Here is a 19,199-nt window from a genome sequence, read left to right as displayed (position 1 = left end):
CATAGTTCACCGGCAGCTTCTCTGCACCTAAGCACCATCTCATGTAGCTTGGCCTTTGTTTACTCATCCCTTCAGCTCCTGCTGCCCGAGCTGCAGCCCATCAGCTGACGAATTCACTGGATTTGGTTGGTCTGTGCTGCTCCATTGGCCGGTGCTGGTGTTCTGCCTGTCAGGGTCTCTTGCTATTTTCCCACTCCCATCGAGCCCTGGCCCTGCAGCACCCCCTGACACAAAGAACTGGGTGTCTGTGAGGAGAGGGCTTCATTCCCTTCCTTTTCCATGAATATTGGTGAGGAGATGTTGTCCTCCTCCTCATCCCCTCCCTGGCAGCTTTTGTGCTCCCACACCATATGGTGGTGCAGGATGATACAAACAGCAAAACACCCGAGCAGGGGAACGCAGGGAATGCAAACACGCTGCAGCAGCCAGGCCAAGCACTTCTGGGATTTCACAGGGAGGATGGGGGATAACTGGCATGATCCTGAGGGCAGGCAGAGTGGGGAGCTGCATCCTGCACCCTGCTTGGAGCTGCGAGGGAGGGCTGATGTCCTCCAGCACACAGGGATGCTCAGGAGACAATGGGTCTGGGAAGCCTTAGGAGAGAGGGGAAAGGAGAAGCAGGTTTTGCCCAGACATGAGTGAGGAGCTCCTTATTGCTCTCTTGGTGATCATCCTGATCCAGAGCCTGCACAACCAAAGGTTTACCTACAGCCTCTGAAAGCATGCAGAGACTTTCCACAGGTGCCAAAAATCCAGTACCCTTGCCAAAATCTCTGGGAGCACTCAGGCTCCATGGGGGTCCTTTGCCTGTGATGATTCCCTGGGAGTCAGCAGGGCCTGATGTCAGTGGCTCAGATGAGGATGTGCAGGCAGAAGAAGCCATGCTAGCAGCACTGGGAAGCTGCAGAAGGAAAGGAGAGGTCTCCCAAGAGATCCCCAAGCCCTGCCATGGCTGGGAGGTGACCACATTGCTGCCTCTGGTCCCTTCCTCACAGCCCGCAGGGGTCCGTGTGCTCCCTGCCTTCCCACGGCCTTCCCACCCTGTTGGATTTGGATACCAGGTGCATCCCCATTTCCCTGTGTGCTTTTGCAGCGCTCCTGTGCTGGAAGGCCTGGGAGCAGGTGACACTTGTGAAGTGCCCAGTGATTGAGGGCAGGTCACTCAAAGCCAGGCAGCTGCTTCATCCACCCCTGTATCCGCAGCCAGAGCCAGAGGCGACCTCCAGCCGTGCCCAGGGATGCAGGTGGAGGAATGGTGCACACTGGGACGTGCCTGGGGACAGCAGGGTCATGTCCTGGCTGTGTTGGCCACCCCGAGTGCTGCCAGCAGCAGGACCAAGTGTCAGAGCCAGTCCCACTAGTCCCTGCAGCTCCATGTTAGCAAAAGTGCTGGTGATGCTCTGCTCTGCCACAGACCCCCCAAAACCCACACCTGAGCACTGGCTCAGCCCAAATCTATGTCGATCAGTTCAAACCCCGCTGCTGATTCCAAGATCCGTGTGGGTAAATGTCAGAAAGGTCCACTGAGCTCCCAGCTCCCACTTGCCCAGCCGCGCAGTGACACCCACAGCTCTTGCATCAGCACTAATGGCCCGCGGTTGGACTGCAGAGCAGTTTTTTTTTTTGGAAAGACTCCTCCTCATCTGTGTTGAAAGACTTGAAAGGTGGTAAATCTGTGACGTCTGTGGGGAAGGTAATTGCTCCCCCCACTAAAAACCTGTAATTTATTTTCCATTTGAACTCTTCCACGTTCAATGTGCAGCTGCCGGATCTGGCACCATCGGTGCTGGATCACAGGTCTGCTTGAGGCACCTGTGCAGCCACAGATCCCAGTCCACCCAGCTCCTTCCCTCCAGCAGTGATTCCCTTCAACTGCCTGCGTTTGAGGAAGTTTTTCCAGTCCTCAAATTTATCCCAAATGCTCTGCAAAGCTGAGAGCTGGCTGTGGCAGAGCAGGTGTGATCTCACCAATGCTGTCAGCAGTTGCCACCCCTCCAACTCCTTCTTTGGATCACACTAGGAATTCCAGCCAGAAAACGGCACTTGGAATCTCCTTTTTAGTTCAACTGCATCTCTCACATCCTGTCCAGCACTTCTCCCTGCAGCCCAGCTCGGGTGTTTGTGACAGCATCCTTACCCCAGGATGTGCCACAGCTAGGACAGATTGATTCCTCAGTGACTCAGAGAGGAATTAATCAGAGAATCATAGAGTATCCTGAGCTGGAAGGGACACACAAGGACCATCCAGTCCAACTCCAGGCCCCAAAATCCCACCCTGTGCATCCCTGGAAGCGTTGTCCGAACACTCCTGGAGCTCTGGCAGCCTTGGGGCTGTGACCATTCCCTGGGGAGCCTGCTCAGGGCCCCACCACCCTCTGGGGGAAGAACTTTTCCCTAATATCCAACCCAAACCTCCCCGACACAGCTGCAGCCATTCCCTCGATTCCCCGTCCATTCTCCAGCCGGACCCACCGGTGGCACCCGTGGTGTGCAGGACCCACGGAAGATCTGGTGAGTTGACTATCCTCAGCTGACAGGTGAGGTGAGTAGGTCGAGGAGCAGCACAGGACGGGGACCCCGGGGGACAGGGACACCGAGGCCACCTCTCCTGGGGAGCACAGCGCCGCCCGCCCGCCTCACTTCACCCTCACAGCCGTGCCCTCGAACCGCAAAGCCGTTTCCGCGCGGGGGCCTTAACCACGCCCCCTGTCCGGCGCTGGCCAATGGCGGCGCGGGGGGCGGGGCCTGGCGGGCGCAGTTCCCGGTGGGGCCGCGGCGGGCGGGACTCGCGGGCTCCGCTCAGCCCGGGCCCGCCGGGCTCGCACAGCGCCATGTCCCTGCCCAGAGGTACGAGCGGGGGCTGGTCGAGGGGCGGTCGCGGCTGTGGGGTAATCGCGGGGCCGGGGGTGTTGGTCATCCCGCCGGGCGTGGGCTCCCCGCGGCTTCCTCCGCGCGGGCCCCGGTGGTTCCGTAACCCGGCGTCGTCGCTCTGGCCAGAGCCGGGTACCGCGATCCCCGGGGCTGCAGAGCCCTTGTGGGGATGTGCTGTGAGGCAGCGGGGGGTGGGGAGTGGCGTGGGGGGGTCGCTCAGGGGATGGGGGACCCGCGGGGAGGGAGGGGGCGAAGCTGCGTTTTGCGTGGGGAGAGCGATAAAAATAGGCGAGTTTTGTTTGCTGCTGCTGGAGGCTTTCCCTGTCCCGAGTTTCCACTCCTCGGGAATCCTGGGCTCGGAGCCGCAGGTGAGCGGAGCCCTCGCCGTGGCTCAGGCAGGTGGGAAGGACCGGGCTGGGATTCCGGGCGTGAGCCGCGTTGCCCCGTGCCGTGTCCGGGCACGGCCGGGACCCGGTGCCGCCGTGTGCCGGGAGCGTCGCGCTGGAGTTCCCGCTGTCCCCAACCGGAGAGCGTGACCGTGTGTCACAGGTGTTATTTATAGAGCGTGGCCGTGACTCAGGTGGCCTGTCCCCATCCCAAGGTGAGCACCGGCCGGCAGGTGTCGGCCTGGGATGGCCCTGCCGGCGTGCCGGGATGGATGGGAACAGAGAAATGGCTTTGCCGGAGTCCCGGTGCTCCCTGGAGCCGGCTCCATCCGCGCCGTGAGCGCACACCGGACGGAGGAGGGAGCGCACGGAGTGTGGCTGCTGCCTCTCTCTTATCAGCGGAATAAAATTTGAGGGGTTTTCCCTGAGCGGGAGTGATGCACTGGAAACTTGGAGTCAGGAGCCATGTGAGCAGATGAACGCACCTCGCGTGACTTTTTTTTCTCCCCCCGGCTTTTAAATGATCCGTGTCTTATCCGGAGGGAATGTGGACCTGAGTTTCCTGTTTGCTGTGTAAGCAGGGGGTGAATCAGCAGCGATTTACGGAGCTGCTGAGCAGAGCTGCTGACTCACAGGTAGGAGCACATGCCTCCAGCCATCAAGCCTTGGAAGGCATCATCCAGGCTTCTTAAAGGCTGGAACACCTGAGCCCAGACCTTTCCTCGGCTGCCTGTGCCGGACCGGTGGATGTGTGGATGGAGGGACGAGGTGAGCCTGGCCCAGGGACCCCTTGTGCCCCACAGGAGATGAGGCCTGAGCTGGGCCCAAAGGATTTTGGGGGAAGCATTGTGGCTGACAGCAAAAGGTGATGCCTGGAGGAGCACCTGGGAGCGTGGTGCTTTCCTTGGAGGAGGTTTGGAGCTGCTCTGTGTCTGCAGGTTTCTGTTGGTTGTGACCAGCGGGTTCATTCATGCATTAACCCTGATGTCTGGTGCTGGAGGTGTCACACGTGTGCTGAGAGCGCCCGGTCTCTGCTGGCACCGGCAGCTCCGAGTCTCTGTCTGACCCGGGCTCCTTTGCTTCCATCAGGGCAGCAGCAGCACGAGGGTCGATCCTGAGTGTGTGTAACACATCTGCCTCTTCACAACCCTCTCATCCTGCCTCTCCTTGGCTTGCACCTGCCTCCAAGCAGGTATTCCCAGGGATGCTCGCAGGTCTGAGAGTGTGCACCTGCTGCTCATGGCTACTACTTTTCTCTCTTTCAGGCAGCCTGAATTTAAGATAAATTTCCCTAATTTTCCTTAGGGAATTTCAGCAAGCAATCTCAGGTTTCCTTTGCTGGTTCTCCTTGGGCTTGTGTTGCTCAGGGTTGTAAACAGAGGCTGCTGTGTTGAAGCTCTTGGTTGGCTCTTTCTGTGCCAGATGCCTTCCAAAACTCACCTGCCATCACTTTGGCTTAGTCACAGGGTTGTCTCCTGCCTTGGGAGATTTTTGGGATGCGTGACTGGCCGTGTCACTGGTGGTAGGAATGGTGCTGTGCCGGGGCTTTTCTCTGCACTAAACATAGCTTGGGAGATAAACACCTTCTGGGGATTGTGTGGAGCTTAGGGAGGATTTCAGCTTTCTTTCTTCCTCTTCCCTTTGCTCCTGTCTGCTTGATACAAGTTATCTCGCAGGATCTTGTATGTGGGAGAATGTCTCTTGTGTTATCTTGCGCTGTCAAGGCTGATGTTTACTCATATATGCAAAAACTCCCTGTTTTCTCAGGTCACCAAAGTTCCCTCAAGCTGTGTCTAATGGAATGGGTGGCACTGTAGGAAGGAATTGGGAGCAAAGCTTTGGAGCTGTCCTGTGTCCTCCTTGCAGAGCTTTGCAAGGGACGGCCTCTGGCTGCAGCTTGCAGCATGTGGCGGGGCCTGGGTGTGATTTCCCAGCAAAGTCTGCACCTTTTTCAGTGAATGGATGCTGTGCAGGGAGGGTGCTGTATCCCAGAGGTTAAAGCAGGAGGGGACGAAGCCTCAGGGAATTTGCAGCCTTTGGGTGGGCGCAGAAACGCAGCGGAGGGTGCAAGGTTTGAGACTCTGGGGTATAAATCCAGACTGTTGCCTTTTCCCTGGGCCTCAAGGTGTATCTTCTGCCTGCCCTGCATGTGAAAATCCCTGTGCCCATCACTGGGGCTGTTGGCTGTGACTTGAGTGGCCCCTGATGCCTGGGAAGCCCCTCCTGGAGGGTCAGGCAGGAACATGCCAGTGGGGAAAGAGTTGCTCCCCAAAATCATGGAGTTTGCTGGGAGAAGAAGCTTTGGGGAGGATGGGATCTGGAGGGGAAAGACCTGCTTGACCTCCCCTGGTTCACCCACCACTGATGCCTGAGTAATTCAAAAGCAAGTGTTTTTCCTTAGCAGGGAGATTGCCCTTTGGGAATAGAGGTGCTGTTCTGGAGAGGGATCAGGATCTGTCTGGAGCCAGGCTGTGCCTCTGGGGAGGCAGCTCTCCTTTGCCACAGAAGCTTGGAAAAATCAGCAGTGAGAAATGCCAAGACCTGGGAATGAACTGGTGCTTGTTCTTGTGGCACATCTATTCTGGGTGGGTAAATAAGTGGTGGGGACATGTCCCTACCATGTCCTGGCCGTGCCCTCCATGGGAGCACACCGCTGTTGTGCAATTCAGTCTGTGAATCCAGCACTGTCTCGTCTGCCATTCACACTTTTCCTGCTGCCATCCCCCCAAAAAAGGCATCTCTGCCAAAAGTACACGTGTGGGTCGTGACCTGCAGAAGCAGGACTTTGGCTTTGGGCTTCCATCATGTCCAGGCAGGGCAGCTGCCAGCCTGGTGTTCCAGGGTGTGAGTGGTTGGAGGGGTGGGAGCTCTGATCCCATGGAGCCATTATTTCATTCTAGTTGAAGCATCATGGAGCTCAAATCCAATTAATTCTAATGATCCTAGAGAAAACACAGCACTTTGCTCCTGCCTTACTCCTCTGCTGGCATAATGGTTGGCATGTGGAAAATATCCTGCTGGACGTGATAAATATTTAGCTGTGCCTCAGCAATCCATTTCCCTCCCTGGAGGGATGCTTCCCTGCTTTTCTTTTAGTGGATAATGAATCCTGCTGAAGGCTGATCCCTTTATTTTCCAGCTCTGGTTTGTGGTCCTGGGCTGAGCTGGAGTTTGTTTGCCCCTGTTATTTGCAAAGGTGGTTGTTGCTGGAGGAAACTCATCTGTGCTTTGTAGAGGTTCCCTTTGGGAGCAGCTTTCTGGTGCTGGTGATTTTGTGGCTCAAAATGACACCTCTGCAGATGTGGGACTCTGTGGGATTTTGGACAGAAGATGGTTTTTGCTTGTGTTGGTTAATAAGGCACAGCCTGGGCTGGTTGTTTGCTGGGGAAAGAGCTGGGAGAGGAACTTCAGTTGGCTGGGGAGGTGATTTTACTCTATCAACAAAAAGTTTGGGGTTTTACTGGCATGACTCAGGATGGCTTGTGGGTACATACAGAGCTGGATCTACCTACTGCCTCTTGCTGACAAACCTCTGTAGCACAGGTCAAGTGTTAGTCAGGAATTTGGAGTGGGGGAAAGGGCAGAGAAGATTTTTTTTTTTTTTTTTTAAATGATGGAAACTGGAAGTTTCTGTTGGTTTTTTCCACCTGGGAGATACTCCATCTCCCCACAGCCCCTTATCTGTGTGGGGGCAATGCTGCAGTGGTGCTGTGGCAGCTTTGTGAGTCCCAATGTTCATTGTCCCAAGGAACACTGGAATTACTGGGCACAACTGCAGCAGTCTCGGATGTCACAGTGCTGCCTTGTCGCCCCAGTGGGTCTCAGTTTGCAGTGGATCTGAGTCTGCTCCCTTTTCTGGAGCTGGGACAGGCTCCCCTTGTGTGCTCCTTTCTCTTGCACCCATTTCTCTGCCCAGCAGAAAGGTGGAGTAGAGAAGCTGCTTGTGTGGAATGTGGTGGGTTACAGTGTGGCCAAGGGGAAGGGCAGGATTTGGGGGTCCCAGTGGGCAAATCATATTGCCTTGTGCTGAGGACCTGCAGTGGGGTGAAGGCGAGGGTGAGGTGGACCCTCTCCAGCACCCACTGAGCTGCCTCAGCCTCCGTCCTCTTGCCTGCACTGTGCCCAGGGAGGGGCACTGCTGAGTTGATCTGTCCTGTGCTCTAAGCCTTAATTTCATCATTTCAACTGAAATTATTAAAAAAGAAAATTAAAAGATAAATTTCTACTAAAAACATAACTTGAGTATAAGAGGAGGCAGGATGAGGAGGAGACAACATTTACCAGAAGTTGTTTGTGGAGCATTCACTCTTCCTTCCCCCTCACCACCACCAAAGACAAATCTGGGTTTGGAAAGGAAGAAACCTCCAGAGTGCTCGATACAAGTAATTTCCCATCAGAGGCTGCTAACCTTAGCTGTGGTTTGGCACTGGCATCAGTCAAGCTGCTTGTGTCTGATGGAGCTCTCTGGGAATGGCTGGGACCCTTTTCTCCCTGGCATCTGCCTGTTGAGCACCAAGTGCCCCTTGTCACCAGTATTCATCCCTGCTGCCTCATCTCCTGCCATGATAGTGCCTTTTTAGGAAATGTAAAAGCAGCTTTTAATGCTTGTATTTAATTTGTAAAGGTCTTGGAGGTTTCTCATAAGGAATCCATAAATCTCCGCAGCTGGGATGGGGTCCTGCCAGCATCTCTTTGGCGGTGCCAAGAGCCACATCCTCCCTTAGCATCCATTGGTGATGGGTGTGGAGGGGACCAGCAGTGCAGGGCAGAGGGACAGGAGGGGAAGAAGTTGTCCTGCAGGGCCTGGCAGGTGACAGTCATGTGTCTGACAGATCATAAACACGCAGGGCTGGTTTCATGGATGGGCTGGGGGTGGTTTAGGGGAGGATGACGGGGTTATCTAGGGTGTGTCAGCTTGTCTGGGCTTGCAGGCCAGTTAGAAACTGCTTTGTGGTGCGTGTGTGCGTGTGAATTCCCTCCTAGCTGGGGTCTTGTGGGGACGACTGACGCAGCAGCCTGGCTGTGCTGCAGGGGTTGGCTGCAGTGGGCTGGGTGCCGTGGATGTCTTCACTGGTGTGTATTAACAGCAGCTTGGAGATGGCAGCATCCTGACCCCACTGGCTGGAGGGCATTTGGCACAGCTGGAGCAGATGTTGCCTCTTGCTGCACTCATCCCTCCCTGCAGGAGACTGTTTCCTGTTCAAGGTGGTGAAGGGCAAACATGCTGCACAATGGAGGAATTTTTTGCTGTGGCATGAAGATCTTGGTTTACTTGGTGTGGGAGTGGGAAAGTTGAGGCTTGAGAGGGAGATGATGGAGCAGCAAAGTGTGCAGCCCTTGGGATGGCCCCTCTGAATCAGCCCTGAACGTTATGGGCATGGCTGCAGGGGTGTGTTGTGCTGCAGACATGAGGATGTCTTTGCAGCTCGTCACTAGAAATGACGTGGCTCTTCTGCTGAGGGCCAGATGTGCTCATGGTCAGGGCTTTTGAAGAAAGCTGCTCCGCATAGTTCAAAATCCCCTGCCGCTCTGGACCGCTTGGTTTCTCTCCTGACGCGCTGCCAAGTTGTACCCCGGCCAAAGCTGAGATGATCTCGTGCTGATACGTGGCTTTGGCTGCTCTTTGTCATCTTCCAAACACCTCTGAAAGGTGCTTGGGGGTAGGTGAGAGGCCCAGCCCCACGTGCCTGTTTGTAAAACTCCCAGAAAATCCCTGCTGGCACGGGGCAGGGCAGTGTGAGACAGCTTCGTTTGTGTGCACGTGTGCTCAGCTGACTTCTGAGGTTTCCCTGGTCTCCCCAGAACTAAAATCTTCCACCCTGTGCCAAATCCTCGCCTGTTTGACCCGTGGTGCTGACTGCCACCCCTGTGGTGGTCAGGAAAAAAAAAAAGATGTAATTGTGGCAAAAGAAGGATGAAGGTGCTGGTGGGTGAGAGGTGGGTGGTGATGCTGCCATAGGACCAGCCTGGACCTGACCAGCCCCTGTGCCAAGCTCTGTCTGTCTTTGGCAGCACCCGTTTTCCTTAAGTCTGGGAGCAGCTCCACACTGCTTTGAGGCTGCTAAAAAGGAGGGATGTGGTGGGTGTTTTAGATGATCTGCTTGTACAGCTCCCTGTGTTCACTCTCTGTTAGCATCTGCAGCCCGTTTCCCTCAGGTTTTTGGTTGATCCCTGCAATTGTTTGGCTGTGAGCATCATCCTTGAGCATCAGAGGTGAGCACCAGGTGCCAGAGGATCACTGGCGCCAGCCAGGGCTGGGGTTGTCCTCGGAGCCCAGGATACCTGCAGGGCTGGGCTGTGCTGGGGCTGCCTCTTGTGCTCTGCAGATGTTGCTTTCTTACCCAAGAGCAGCTTTTTGCAGGTATTAATTACACCTGTCCCTGCCTGGTTTCTTGAAGAGTGGTGAGAGTGAAGCGGGGGCTGGAGGAGGTGCCTCCAGAAATAACCAAGCAGAAATTGTGCGTGAATTTATAATTCTTATCAGCCTGGTGTGTGCTGTGCTAGAGCGCTCGTGAACTACTCGGCTTTTCCTCCAGCAGCTCCCCTGTAGGTGTGATTTCTTTGTGTATGTTCCAGGTAGCTGCAAGAGTTTACCCTTAATTTTGGATCCACAAAGAGTTTTGTGTTTGGTAACTGTGAGTTACAGCCCCCCTCAGTGAGGGAAACTGTGTGTAACCATCCCAGGGACAGGAGCTGGGGTGTGTTTCCCTTGATTTCAAACAGGTTAGATGTTTCATATGTCTCCTTCCAGCTCATCTCCACGTCACTCTGCATAGAGAGCACTGCTCCTTTCCCCAAAACACGGATGTGAGGCTCGTTCTTCCAGGAGAAAGGGGATTCTTAAGAATTGATTATCTCTTATTCAAATGGAAATTATTCTTGGAAGCCCTGAATGTGCCCGAAGAGAGCTGCAGGCTGAGCTGCACTGGGTGACTGCGAGCTCTTGAGCCGGGATGGGAGCCGGATGCGTAGGGACCAGCCTGGCTGTGGAGACCTCTGGCTTCCTGGGAGGGAGAGGCAGCTCTTTAATCTGCCTTTACTAGGAAAAGCCTGCAACTCTCACTTCCCTGAACACTGGAAAAAGTGGAGGGTGATAGGTGGATATGAGAGAGTGACAGAAGGAGGGGAAAGAAGATCAATCCCCCCCAGAGGGGCAGCTGTGCCCTTCTGCTGGGGCTGCGTGGGACCTTGGTGGTGAAACGCCACTGAGCTGTGGGCACGCTTCCTGTGGAGCCCCTGCTTTTCCTCGCCATGAATCAAAGCTGCCCTGTGGGTACTGGGCAAATCCACCACAAAATAAGTGTTTTCCCCACACAGAGCTGGTACAGCCATTGATAAGAGCCTGGAGAGGGAGGACAGTGCAGGGTGATGCTGGGCAGTGGGGCTGGCAGTGTGCTGGTGGTCCAGCCTTTAACTGGGGGGCAGTTTTTAAGCTTTGCAGCAGGGAGTATGAGGGAACAAAGGAGAGAAGTGTTTGCAGGTGATTTCTCATGGACCAGCTGGACATGGGATTTGTTCTGGGAATATGGATGTAGTCTGTCCTTTGGGGCAGAGGAGCAGCAGTGGGAGGGGAGAGCAGGAGGTTCATGGTGTGGGCCATGCTGTGCTTAATGCCAGGAAAAGAGGCTACAGGTCCAGCTTGTTGGGGCTGAGCTCTCCCTTTTTATTTGTGTCTTCTGCCTGGTTCCCTGCAGCAGAGAGGCAGGGAAAAGGGATGGCACTGAATATACATCAAAATGAGCAAAGAATTGGTGTGGGACAGCAGGAAACAGGGAATTGTACTGCAGCACTTGCCTGTTGCTTTCTGTAAGTTGCTGGAACAGCACCCTGTTCCAAAGGAAATAATCCAAGGTTTTCTCTGCTCCTGCACCCCAGAGATGTGGTGCTGGGTCAGTGCTGGAGGTCAGATGTTTTCCTCTGAAGATGCACAGGCTTTGTCCACCTGAGCTGTGGTGGCACCCTGGGAGTGGGAAAGCATTCCAGGTCCCCAGGGAATAATGTCACTGTGAACCCTCTGAGCAGCTGCTTGGCCTTTTCCCCAGTGCAGATGCTGCTCTTGAAAGTCCTGCCTGCAGTCTGTGGGCCAGGGAAGCACCTGGGTCAGTCTCTTGTTTCTGCCCCTCTCCCAGAGCATGCAGCTGTGAATCTGAAGGGGTTTTTTTTCTCCTCCATAAATTCCATTTTCATAGTAAGTGCCTGCTCTCTTACATCATTTGCAGAGGTGACATCACTCTATCCCTGCCCAGAGTAAATTGGAGGGAGGATGGTAGAAATCTGGTTTTTTCCTAATTTTTTTAGGGAAGCAGAGAGGGGAATACTTTGCTCCCTTGATAAGTTTACAAGGTTTTGGGGAGGACACCTGGAAGTGCTTGAATGATGCCAGTTTGGATAGAAAAAGTGTCTATTGACGCTGGAGTGGAGTTACTGCTGACAATTACAAAGCCAGACTATTCCCTTTCCCACTGTGCCTCCTGTCAAGCAGATCTATTCCAAGGGCAGTTTGAGTTTTCTCTCCCGTCAGGAAACTGTCACTAGCCAGTCACATCAATTCCAAACAGATTTTATTTTTTCATGGCTTTGCTTATGGAGTGAGAAATCAAAGGAAGGAGTGATGCTGGTACCCGCTGGCAAGGAGATGGGCAAAGGTGATGATGCTTCTGCCTCTTCCTTTTCCTCTATTTTTTTTTCCTAGCGTGTTCTTTGCTTTTCTCTAAGCATTGTCTCCTTTGCCTTCTCCTGACAACCTGAGGGCTGGGAATCCTTCCAGATCTTTGTCTCATGATAAAGCTGAGCTTTCAAGAGGTGCAGCCTCAGCCACTGCTTTTTTTTGGGGAAAACCCAGTTGGAGTGAAGGATGCAAAGGAGGCAGTGTCCATCCCAGAGGATGCTCTGCCTGCACCCCAGCTCAGTGCCTGCTCCCAATAGGTGCCCCTGTGACTGTCACCACCTTTGCACAGGGGTTTTGCACAAGCTCTAGTGCAAAGCACCTCAACTCTGGGCATGTATATGGTGTGCCCTGTAATGTCACTGTGTGAGTGTCAGCCAGATGGGGCTTTTCAGCTTCCTGAGGGGAGTCTGGCCTCTGGTCACATGTGGGTTCTCAGAGTGGAGCCCGTGTGTTCCATCGTCATGGGGCTGGGCGAGAGCAGGCTGACACGTGGGGACAAAATCAAACGTTTTTTCCAGCCCTCGAGGTTGTGCAGGTAATGTAAAAATACAGCTGGAATGTGGCTGGGCGGTGACATCCTCCCGGCGCTGCCGGCAGAGCCTCGGTGTTATCTGGCGGGTGCACAGAGCCCGGGTGTGGCTGTGAGCCCCAGAGGTGGCTGTGCCAATGCCTCTGTTTGTCAGAGACTCTGGCTAGAGTGCCCATCCCCAAATTCCTCGTTGGGCACCAGGAGGTCACATCCTTGTCCCTTGCACAGTCTCATCCAGAGCTGGTGGCACTGTGGGTGTGACATCCTTCCTGCTCTGCTTGAGTCCTGTGTGATGCAATGATTGATTGTCCCCAAATCTCAAGCCCCATCTAAGGGGATGAGAAAGATAACCCTGTTCCCTTTCCAACTGGATGCAGTTCAAAGGCTCTATTTTTAAACAGTTTCCACGCTGTGTGTCCTGTGTGTGCCTCGGGCACATGGGGCTTTCCTGTGGGATGTGTGCCTTGTGGGTGGAAAGGCAAGGGCATCCCGGACTTCGGGCAGTGGCTGCATTGCAGCCTTGACCAGGGAACCTTCTGCAGTTCCTGGAGAAATGTGGGGGGCATCAGGCAGTGTAGTACTGTGCCAGTGCAGCCAGCGGGTGCATGGGCTTTTCTCTGATCAGAGGGAATAAAGTATTCAATGAAAATCACCCTGTCCCTGTGGTTAGACAGCAGCTCTTCTTACAGGACAGGTGAAGTCATTAATTTTGTGGTCTATCCCAAACACGCTTATAAAAAGCTCCTTCCCAACCCCAAATTGGACACTTTTGCTGTTCATGGCAAAGCAGCTCATCCCCATCTTCGCTCCTTGGCTGTGATGGCAACCCGGCCTTAACTGAAGTGGCCTTGGGAGGGGTTGTGTGTCCACAGGGGAAGGGTGGGGAGAGGGGCCCTGCGTTGGCAGGGCACTGTTTGAGCTCATTGCTGTTTTTGAGGGTGTGCTCTTCCCCTTACTCAAGCCAGCCCACTGGCAGGAGGCTGCTGGGAGGGATGGGAGCCATCCTTGTCCCTGGCCCTGCCCTGGCATACTCGACTGTGTGGTGAGTGTGTGAATTCTCCCCAGGACTTGCTCTCCCATTATCCCTCACCTGTTATGGGGTGACATCCCCATCCTTGTGGGGAGACTTTGTTAACACCAGTGAAACACCCGATGCCTTTTGTTCCCCTGGGATTACCTGTGCCCTGTAAAGAACTGGATAATTAATGGCAAATGGTGCACATTTTTCCAGGCCTGGCTATTCCTACTGTACCAGCAAACTTTTGTAAGAGCTGCTGATGGTGAAACTTGAAAGGATGGTTGGGTTTGTTTTTGTTTCTTCTCTCTCTCTCTCTTTTTTTTTTTTTTCCTTGTTTGTTTATTTTTTAAGATGCTCTTGAGATGTTGGGAAGCTCTGCTTTACACCACCCCTGGTCCTCGGGCGCTGAAACTCCGGGACTAATTCAAAGGAAATCTTGTTTCCCATCCCACCTGCTGGGTTAGGGACTTTCTGCTCCAAAGCAGCTCTGACTCTGTGGGTGTCTGTAGAGGTCCTTGGTGTGTCTGTGTCTGGGTGAGAGGGGAATTAGCTGTTAATAGAGTTAGTGATGGGAGGGCAGCACAGCACTGCTCTCCCCAGCAGTGCCGGGGACGGGTGCTGGTGGCTCTCGGTGCCATCTGCAAGAGCAGCTCCTGCGTCAGCATCCTTTATGTGCTGATGATCTGTGCCTGAAACTATACCCTGGCAGTGGAAATGAGCCTGAGAAAATACCTTCCGCAGTCCTTCTGGGGCTTGCATAAACACTATTTAAAATTAGAGCCACTCATTATGTTGGTATGTGTGTTTACCTTGACCTCTGACTTTTCAGCCTGCAAATGTGCCTGGTCCGGCACAGCCTGGAGTTGGGAGAGAGCTCAGGAGCAAAGCACTGGTAGATTTTCTATAATTAGTTTAAGGTAAAGAAGCTGGTACAGTATCTCCCCTCCAGGCTGACAGGGAAATAGAAAACAAAACTGCAGCCTGTCAGAGCTGAGCCTGGCTTTGATCAGGAACATCAGCATTGGCTTCTGCTGGAGCGGTTTTGAGGGAAAGGGGAAGAGCAGCAATACTTGGCCACAGCTTTTCTTGCACGTGCTTGCAGAGAAATGAATACTTTTATTTTCCTACTCTCCCTCGCTATTTCCCAGCCAAAGCCATGCAGCAATTTATATTTTTGCTACCAGAGATGCCATCTTGGTTGTCACCCTGGAATAGCTGCTGAGCTGCGTGCCGGCATTGTCATGGAACAATATTTCTACTATTTGTTGTGGTAATAGTTGTTAGTGGCAAAGCAATTAACGTGTCACCTGCAGCACAATGAAATGTGACCTCTTTCCATCCCAGCACCCCTTTGGTGCCCAAGCCAGTGAACCTGGGCTCCCCTTGGCTCTGCTGGTTGGTGCCAGGGCTGTCCCAGAGCAAGGGTTGCTCTGGTGGGATGCCTGGGCCTGCAGGCTGGCTTGGAATGGTTGAATTTGTGGGAAGAGAACGTGTCCCACTGGGATGCACTGTAGCAATCCAGCGCTTCAGCAGCTCCCGGAGCTGGAGTTGGCTCCCCACCAGTTTCCTGTTGACGTCACCTGCTATTTCTCTGCTGCAGTTTTTACAACTGTTGAGCTTTCAAGGGTAATCGGAGCCGAGTCCGGCCAACCTCGGCAGCTGCCGATGAGGGAACGCGGCTCTACCTTCCCCAATTCCCCCCGCTTGCCTTCACTGCTGCTCCCAGCCTTGGGGACCCCTGGGATCTGGGGACACCGGGCGTGGAGGGCTCTGTGAAGCCGGCGGGCGCTTTGGGCCATGCATTCCCACTGAAAAGAATCATCGGTGCTTGCAAGAAGTGCTGTGCGCTGGATCCTGCGGGAATTTTTTCCCCTCCCTCCTCCAGTCCGCCCCCATCCCTCTCTTCTGCCAGGCGTGCCAGCACTGCTCTTCATTTCTGGGAAACCATGGACAAGAAGCAAGGTAGATGTTGCAATTTCCAAAACACGTGGTGGGGGAGAGCAAAGGGCTGATTTTGGTGCTAAAAGGGGCTGTGTAACTTTTTGGGGTCAATCCACACGGTTTTGTTTCTCCTGGCTTGGGCGGGGGGTTGGTCTTTGCAGCTGGGGATCTATTTTTAAAGTTGCATGTTTTGTGTGGGGTTAAAACTCCGGCGTCTTAATTGTAAGAAAAAAAAAAAACCCCTCAATTCCAGCATGTCTAAAGGAAAATATGCAGAGGGCAAAGCTGGCTTCTGGCTCTGGTTTGAGTCGCATTCCTGGGATGCAGGGTTTTCCAGCAGCTCTTTGCGGTTGTCCCCTGCCTGTTGCATGGGAAAGGTGGGTGCCCACGGCCCCAGCAGTCGGGAGCTCTGATTCAGCACAGGCTGAGAGGCTGTTTTGGGGCTGCAAGGGGCTTTTTCTGCAGCGTCGTTTTTTCCTGCTGCTCGCTGGCAGTTTTGCAGAAGTGAGGAGTGTGCTGACCCGCGGGAGCCCCTCTGCAGCGAGACCTCGGCGGGACGATGAGTGATGGCTCTCAGCAGGTTGAGAGCCCTTTTTCCACTTCCATGGATAGCTTTTTCCACTCCCAACAGAGGAAAACAGCACAAAGTGTGCCTGTGAGGAGCTCGCTCTCATGACCAAGCACCCAAATTCCCCTCTCTGCTCTGCACCCTGCCTCAATTTTTTTTTTTTTTCCTTGATGCTGTTTTGTTCCAACTCTTCTGTTGTAGCAGGGCTGGAATCCACCCTGCAGCCTTCTGCCCTATCCATGGCATTGGACTCTCCTCCTTGGATTGAGGAGAACCGGGATGCATCCCAAACATTTCCCCCAGCACTAACAAAGCAGTGCAGCTCTTGGAGCAGCCTCCCGTGCCCAGGACTTCACCTGGGGCTGCAGCCAGAGCCCCGGGGAGGCAGTGGTGAGGTTTAATTTCAAAGGTCGACTCAGGCAAATAGTTTTATTTGCAGTTCTTTAGATTGTCGTGTTCCTTTCTCTCCGCCCACGCCAGCGGAGTGGGAAGGAAAAACCTCCCGCGGAGAGGTGCAACTTAATGGGGCTGAAGTTGGTAGTGGCAAAAATGAGGATTCCGGTGTTGAATTAGGCAGTTCCAGGAAATGTCTGGTGGTTCTTAACTGGTGGTGGTTATAGCATGAGAAAAAATTTTGTTGGGCTTTTTTTTTTCTTTCTTTAGGAGGAAATGGTTCCTTTCTTAGCATAAAGGATGCAGTTACGTGCCTGCAGCATCACGTGGGTTGCAATTTCATCCGCACCAGGAACTTCTGTCAGCTAATTTTCCCCTGCCTGGGTGCAGGGCACTGTGCCGTGTGTGTCTGTGGCTGGCAGCCCTTTCCTGTGCCCAGAATGGTGCCCTGCCATCCCGTGGGCTCGGGGCTGGCAGCAGAGCCCTGGGGCTTGCAGGGATGACCAGGACATGTCCCCAAACCTCCTTGTCCTGCTGCCGCCTGTTGGCCTTTGCAGAGGGATCTCTTGAGGGGAGCTTGTGCTTGCAGACACCCCTTTTGCAAGAGCCCAGTGCCCTGGGAAACTGGAGTGTTTCCAGGATTTTCAGGTGACATAAGCAGTTGTGCACATTCTAGCAATTCCTCCTGCACTGACCCTCTTGGGATCCCAAATGTGGGAGGGATTGTGCTGAGTTTCAAGTGTAGGAGAGACAGTGCCAGGGACTCTCCAGTGGGAAGGAGCTGACAGCAGCTGCCTGTGGGGGCTGAAGGCAAATGCTGCCCTGTGACTGAAGGGCTTGAATTGCAGGGTCATGTCATGCCCATCCCACTGCCTTTCTGCTTCTCGCTTTTTTCCCCCCTTTTTTTTAATTCCCTTCCCTAGTTTTTCCTGCACTCTCATTCACCCTGAACAGGGCATGGGCTCTCCTTGGGGAGCTGTGGAAGCACTGGTGCCACAAGCAGTGGCAGAAGTTTGCAGCAAGGAGTAGTTCAGGCCAGCCTTTGGGAGCTGGAAATCCCATGGCAAATTTTAGGGGAGCTGTAACAAATGAATCCAATCTCTTCATCAGCTCCCTGGCTGCAAGGCAGCATCCTGGGTGATTTTATTCCTGCAGGCAAGGGCTGAGCTGGGTTTTCTGCCCGTCATAGGTGGTGCAGGCAGAGCCTGGGAGTGGTGGTGTAATACCTCTGGTTTAATCGGTGCTTTTTCAGGTTGGAACTAGGAAATGCTCTTTGGGGCTCGGCAGGACAGGCTGGGAAGGGGATGGCTGCTGACTCCAGCTCTGGGAAGTCAAGGGTGGTAGTTTGGGAGTACAGGGAAGTGTGCAGGGTGCCCGTGACAGCAGAGTTCATGGCCAGTGCACGTTAAAAGCCTCTCCTGTGTGGAGCAGGGGGTTTGGAACAGGGAATCTCCGTGTTCCTTGCTGTCCTGCTGTCCCATGCCCCTCCTGCCTGCAAGCTTGGGCTCCACTGGACAACGCACCCCATGATTCCCAACCCCACACTGGGTGCTCCCAGCTCCCTCCAGCCTTGCTCTTGCAGCCAGGGCTGAGGAAGGGCTGAGGCCATCTTGCAGGAGGCTTGGCTCGGGTGCCTGTGGACCCTGCTCCTGCCCTGTGAGTCACGGCCGTGGTGCCAGGGGAGCTGCTGGTGGCACAGAAGGCGCTTTGTGCCGGCTCTGCAGGGTTACTATGGCAATTGGGGAGAGGGAGAGCAAACAGATGGAGCAGAATCCCAGCCAGCATGGGGGGATTTCAGGGCTTCGTGTAGCGGTCTGGCTGGTAACTGTTGGGGGGGCTGTGTGTGGAGCAGAGACCAGTCTGAGTTTTGGAGCAGGTCTTGGGGGTGAAATGCTCGGCACGGAGCTAAATCCATCCGATGGGATGGGATGGGATGGGATGGGATGGGATGGGATGGGATGGGTGCCCACGGCAAGCTCCCCAACTTGCCCAAGTGCAGAAGGACTTGGGGGACCCCAGTTTCTAGATTCTATTCATGGCCTCTCACACTGAGTAGTGAGAGGCTGGGAGTGGAAGGAGAGGCGTTTCTGAACCCACGGACAGCGTCTTTCCTTTGGCTCCGTTTTGTGTTTGCTGCCCTTGTTACTCAGCTGGGTATTTTGCAAAGTGCCATCAATGGGTGTGTGGGGCTATTCATAGTGCCCCTTCCAGCCCTGCTGGGTGGGCGATGGGGAAGGGAAACTCTGCAGGCTCACAAATTAGAACTTGTGATTGCTCTGACATGGTCAGGTGGTTCCTATCCAAGCGGGATCGGTTTGGGGTGGGGTGGCTTGTTGGCTGGTTTCACTGAGCTGGAAGTTCACATCATGGAAACTGTGCTGGTCTTGGAGCTTATGGGCCAGCTCAGATGCAGGAAAAGTGGCAGATAAGATGGGGGTATGGACTGATCCGTGCCGATTCCCTCAGCCAGGGGGGATGCTGCTGGTCCTGCAGCTGGGACCTTTGCAGTGTGTTGCAGAGCAGCTTTAACCTGCAACCTCAGTGAGATTTGCATTTGGGGAAGGACAAGGCAGGAAAAGTGAGTTCCAGGCACCTGTTTTCTTGGAGCTGGCATGGGGGCTGTCAGTGCTGGGGACATGTTGGGCACGTGTTGCCTTTCTGTCCTGCTGCAGGAGCTCTTGCACGGTGCTGTGTCTCCTGCTGAAATTCCAGCTCCTCACCTCTCCCCTCCCTTCCCTGGCAGCCTTTGGAGTGCTGGACTTTGTCCACATGCCTGCTCCCAGCAGCCAGGCAGGTAGGAGCTGTTTTGAAAGGCTGTCCAAGGC

The 19,199-nt window shown here is 54.3% G+C and overlaps 1 protein-coding gene across 3 annotated transcripts in view; it reads left to right on the top strand.

Annotated features, from left to right (window-relative positions):
• Window positions 1-2,751: 2,751 nt before the first annotated feature.
• MAP2K3 (mitogen-activated protein kinase kinase 3) overlaps window positions 2,752-19,199 on the top strand; it is a 31,049-nt gene continuing 14,601 nt past the window's right edge. The window contains exon 1 of one of the 3 annotated variants that reach the window (XM_048320986.1): window positions 2,752-2,847. In XM_048320986.1, the coding sequence (XP_048176943.1) occupies window positions 2,832-2,847 (16 nt within the window). In that variant the 5' untranslated portion in view covers window positions 2,752-2,831. Of the gene's footprint in view, window positions 2,848-3,956; window positions 4,026-15,081; window positions 15,435-19,199 lie in introns of those variants that run through there. The other 2 variants (XM_048320987.1, XM_048320985.1) reach the window with 2 other exon arrangements.

Source organism: Corvus hawaiiensis, chromosome 16 (assembly GCF_020740725.1).
Source record: "Corvus hawaiiensis isolate bCorHaw1 chromosome 16, bCorHaw1.pri.cur, whole genome shotgun sequence".
NCBI lineage: Eukaryota > Metazoa > Chordata > Aves > Passeriformes > Corvidae > Corvus > Corvus hawaiiensis.
Note: the sequence above shows the minus strand (reverse complement) of the source record. Positions and strands in the feature narration are given on the sequence as shown.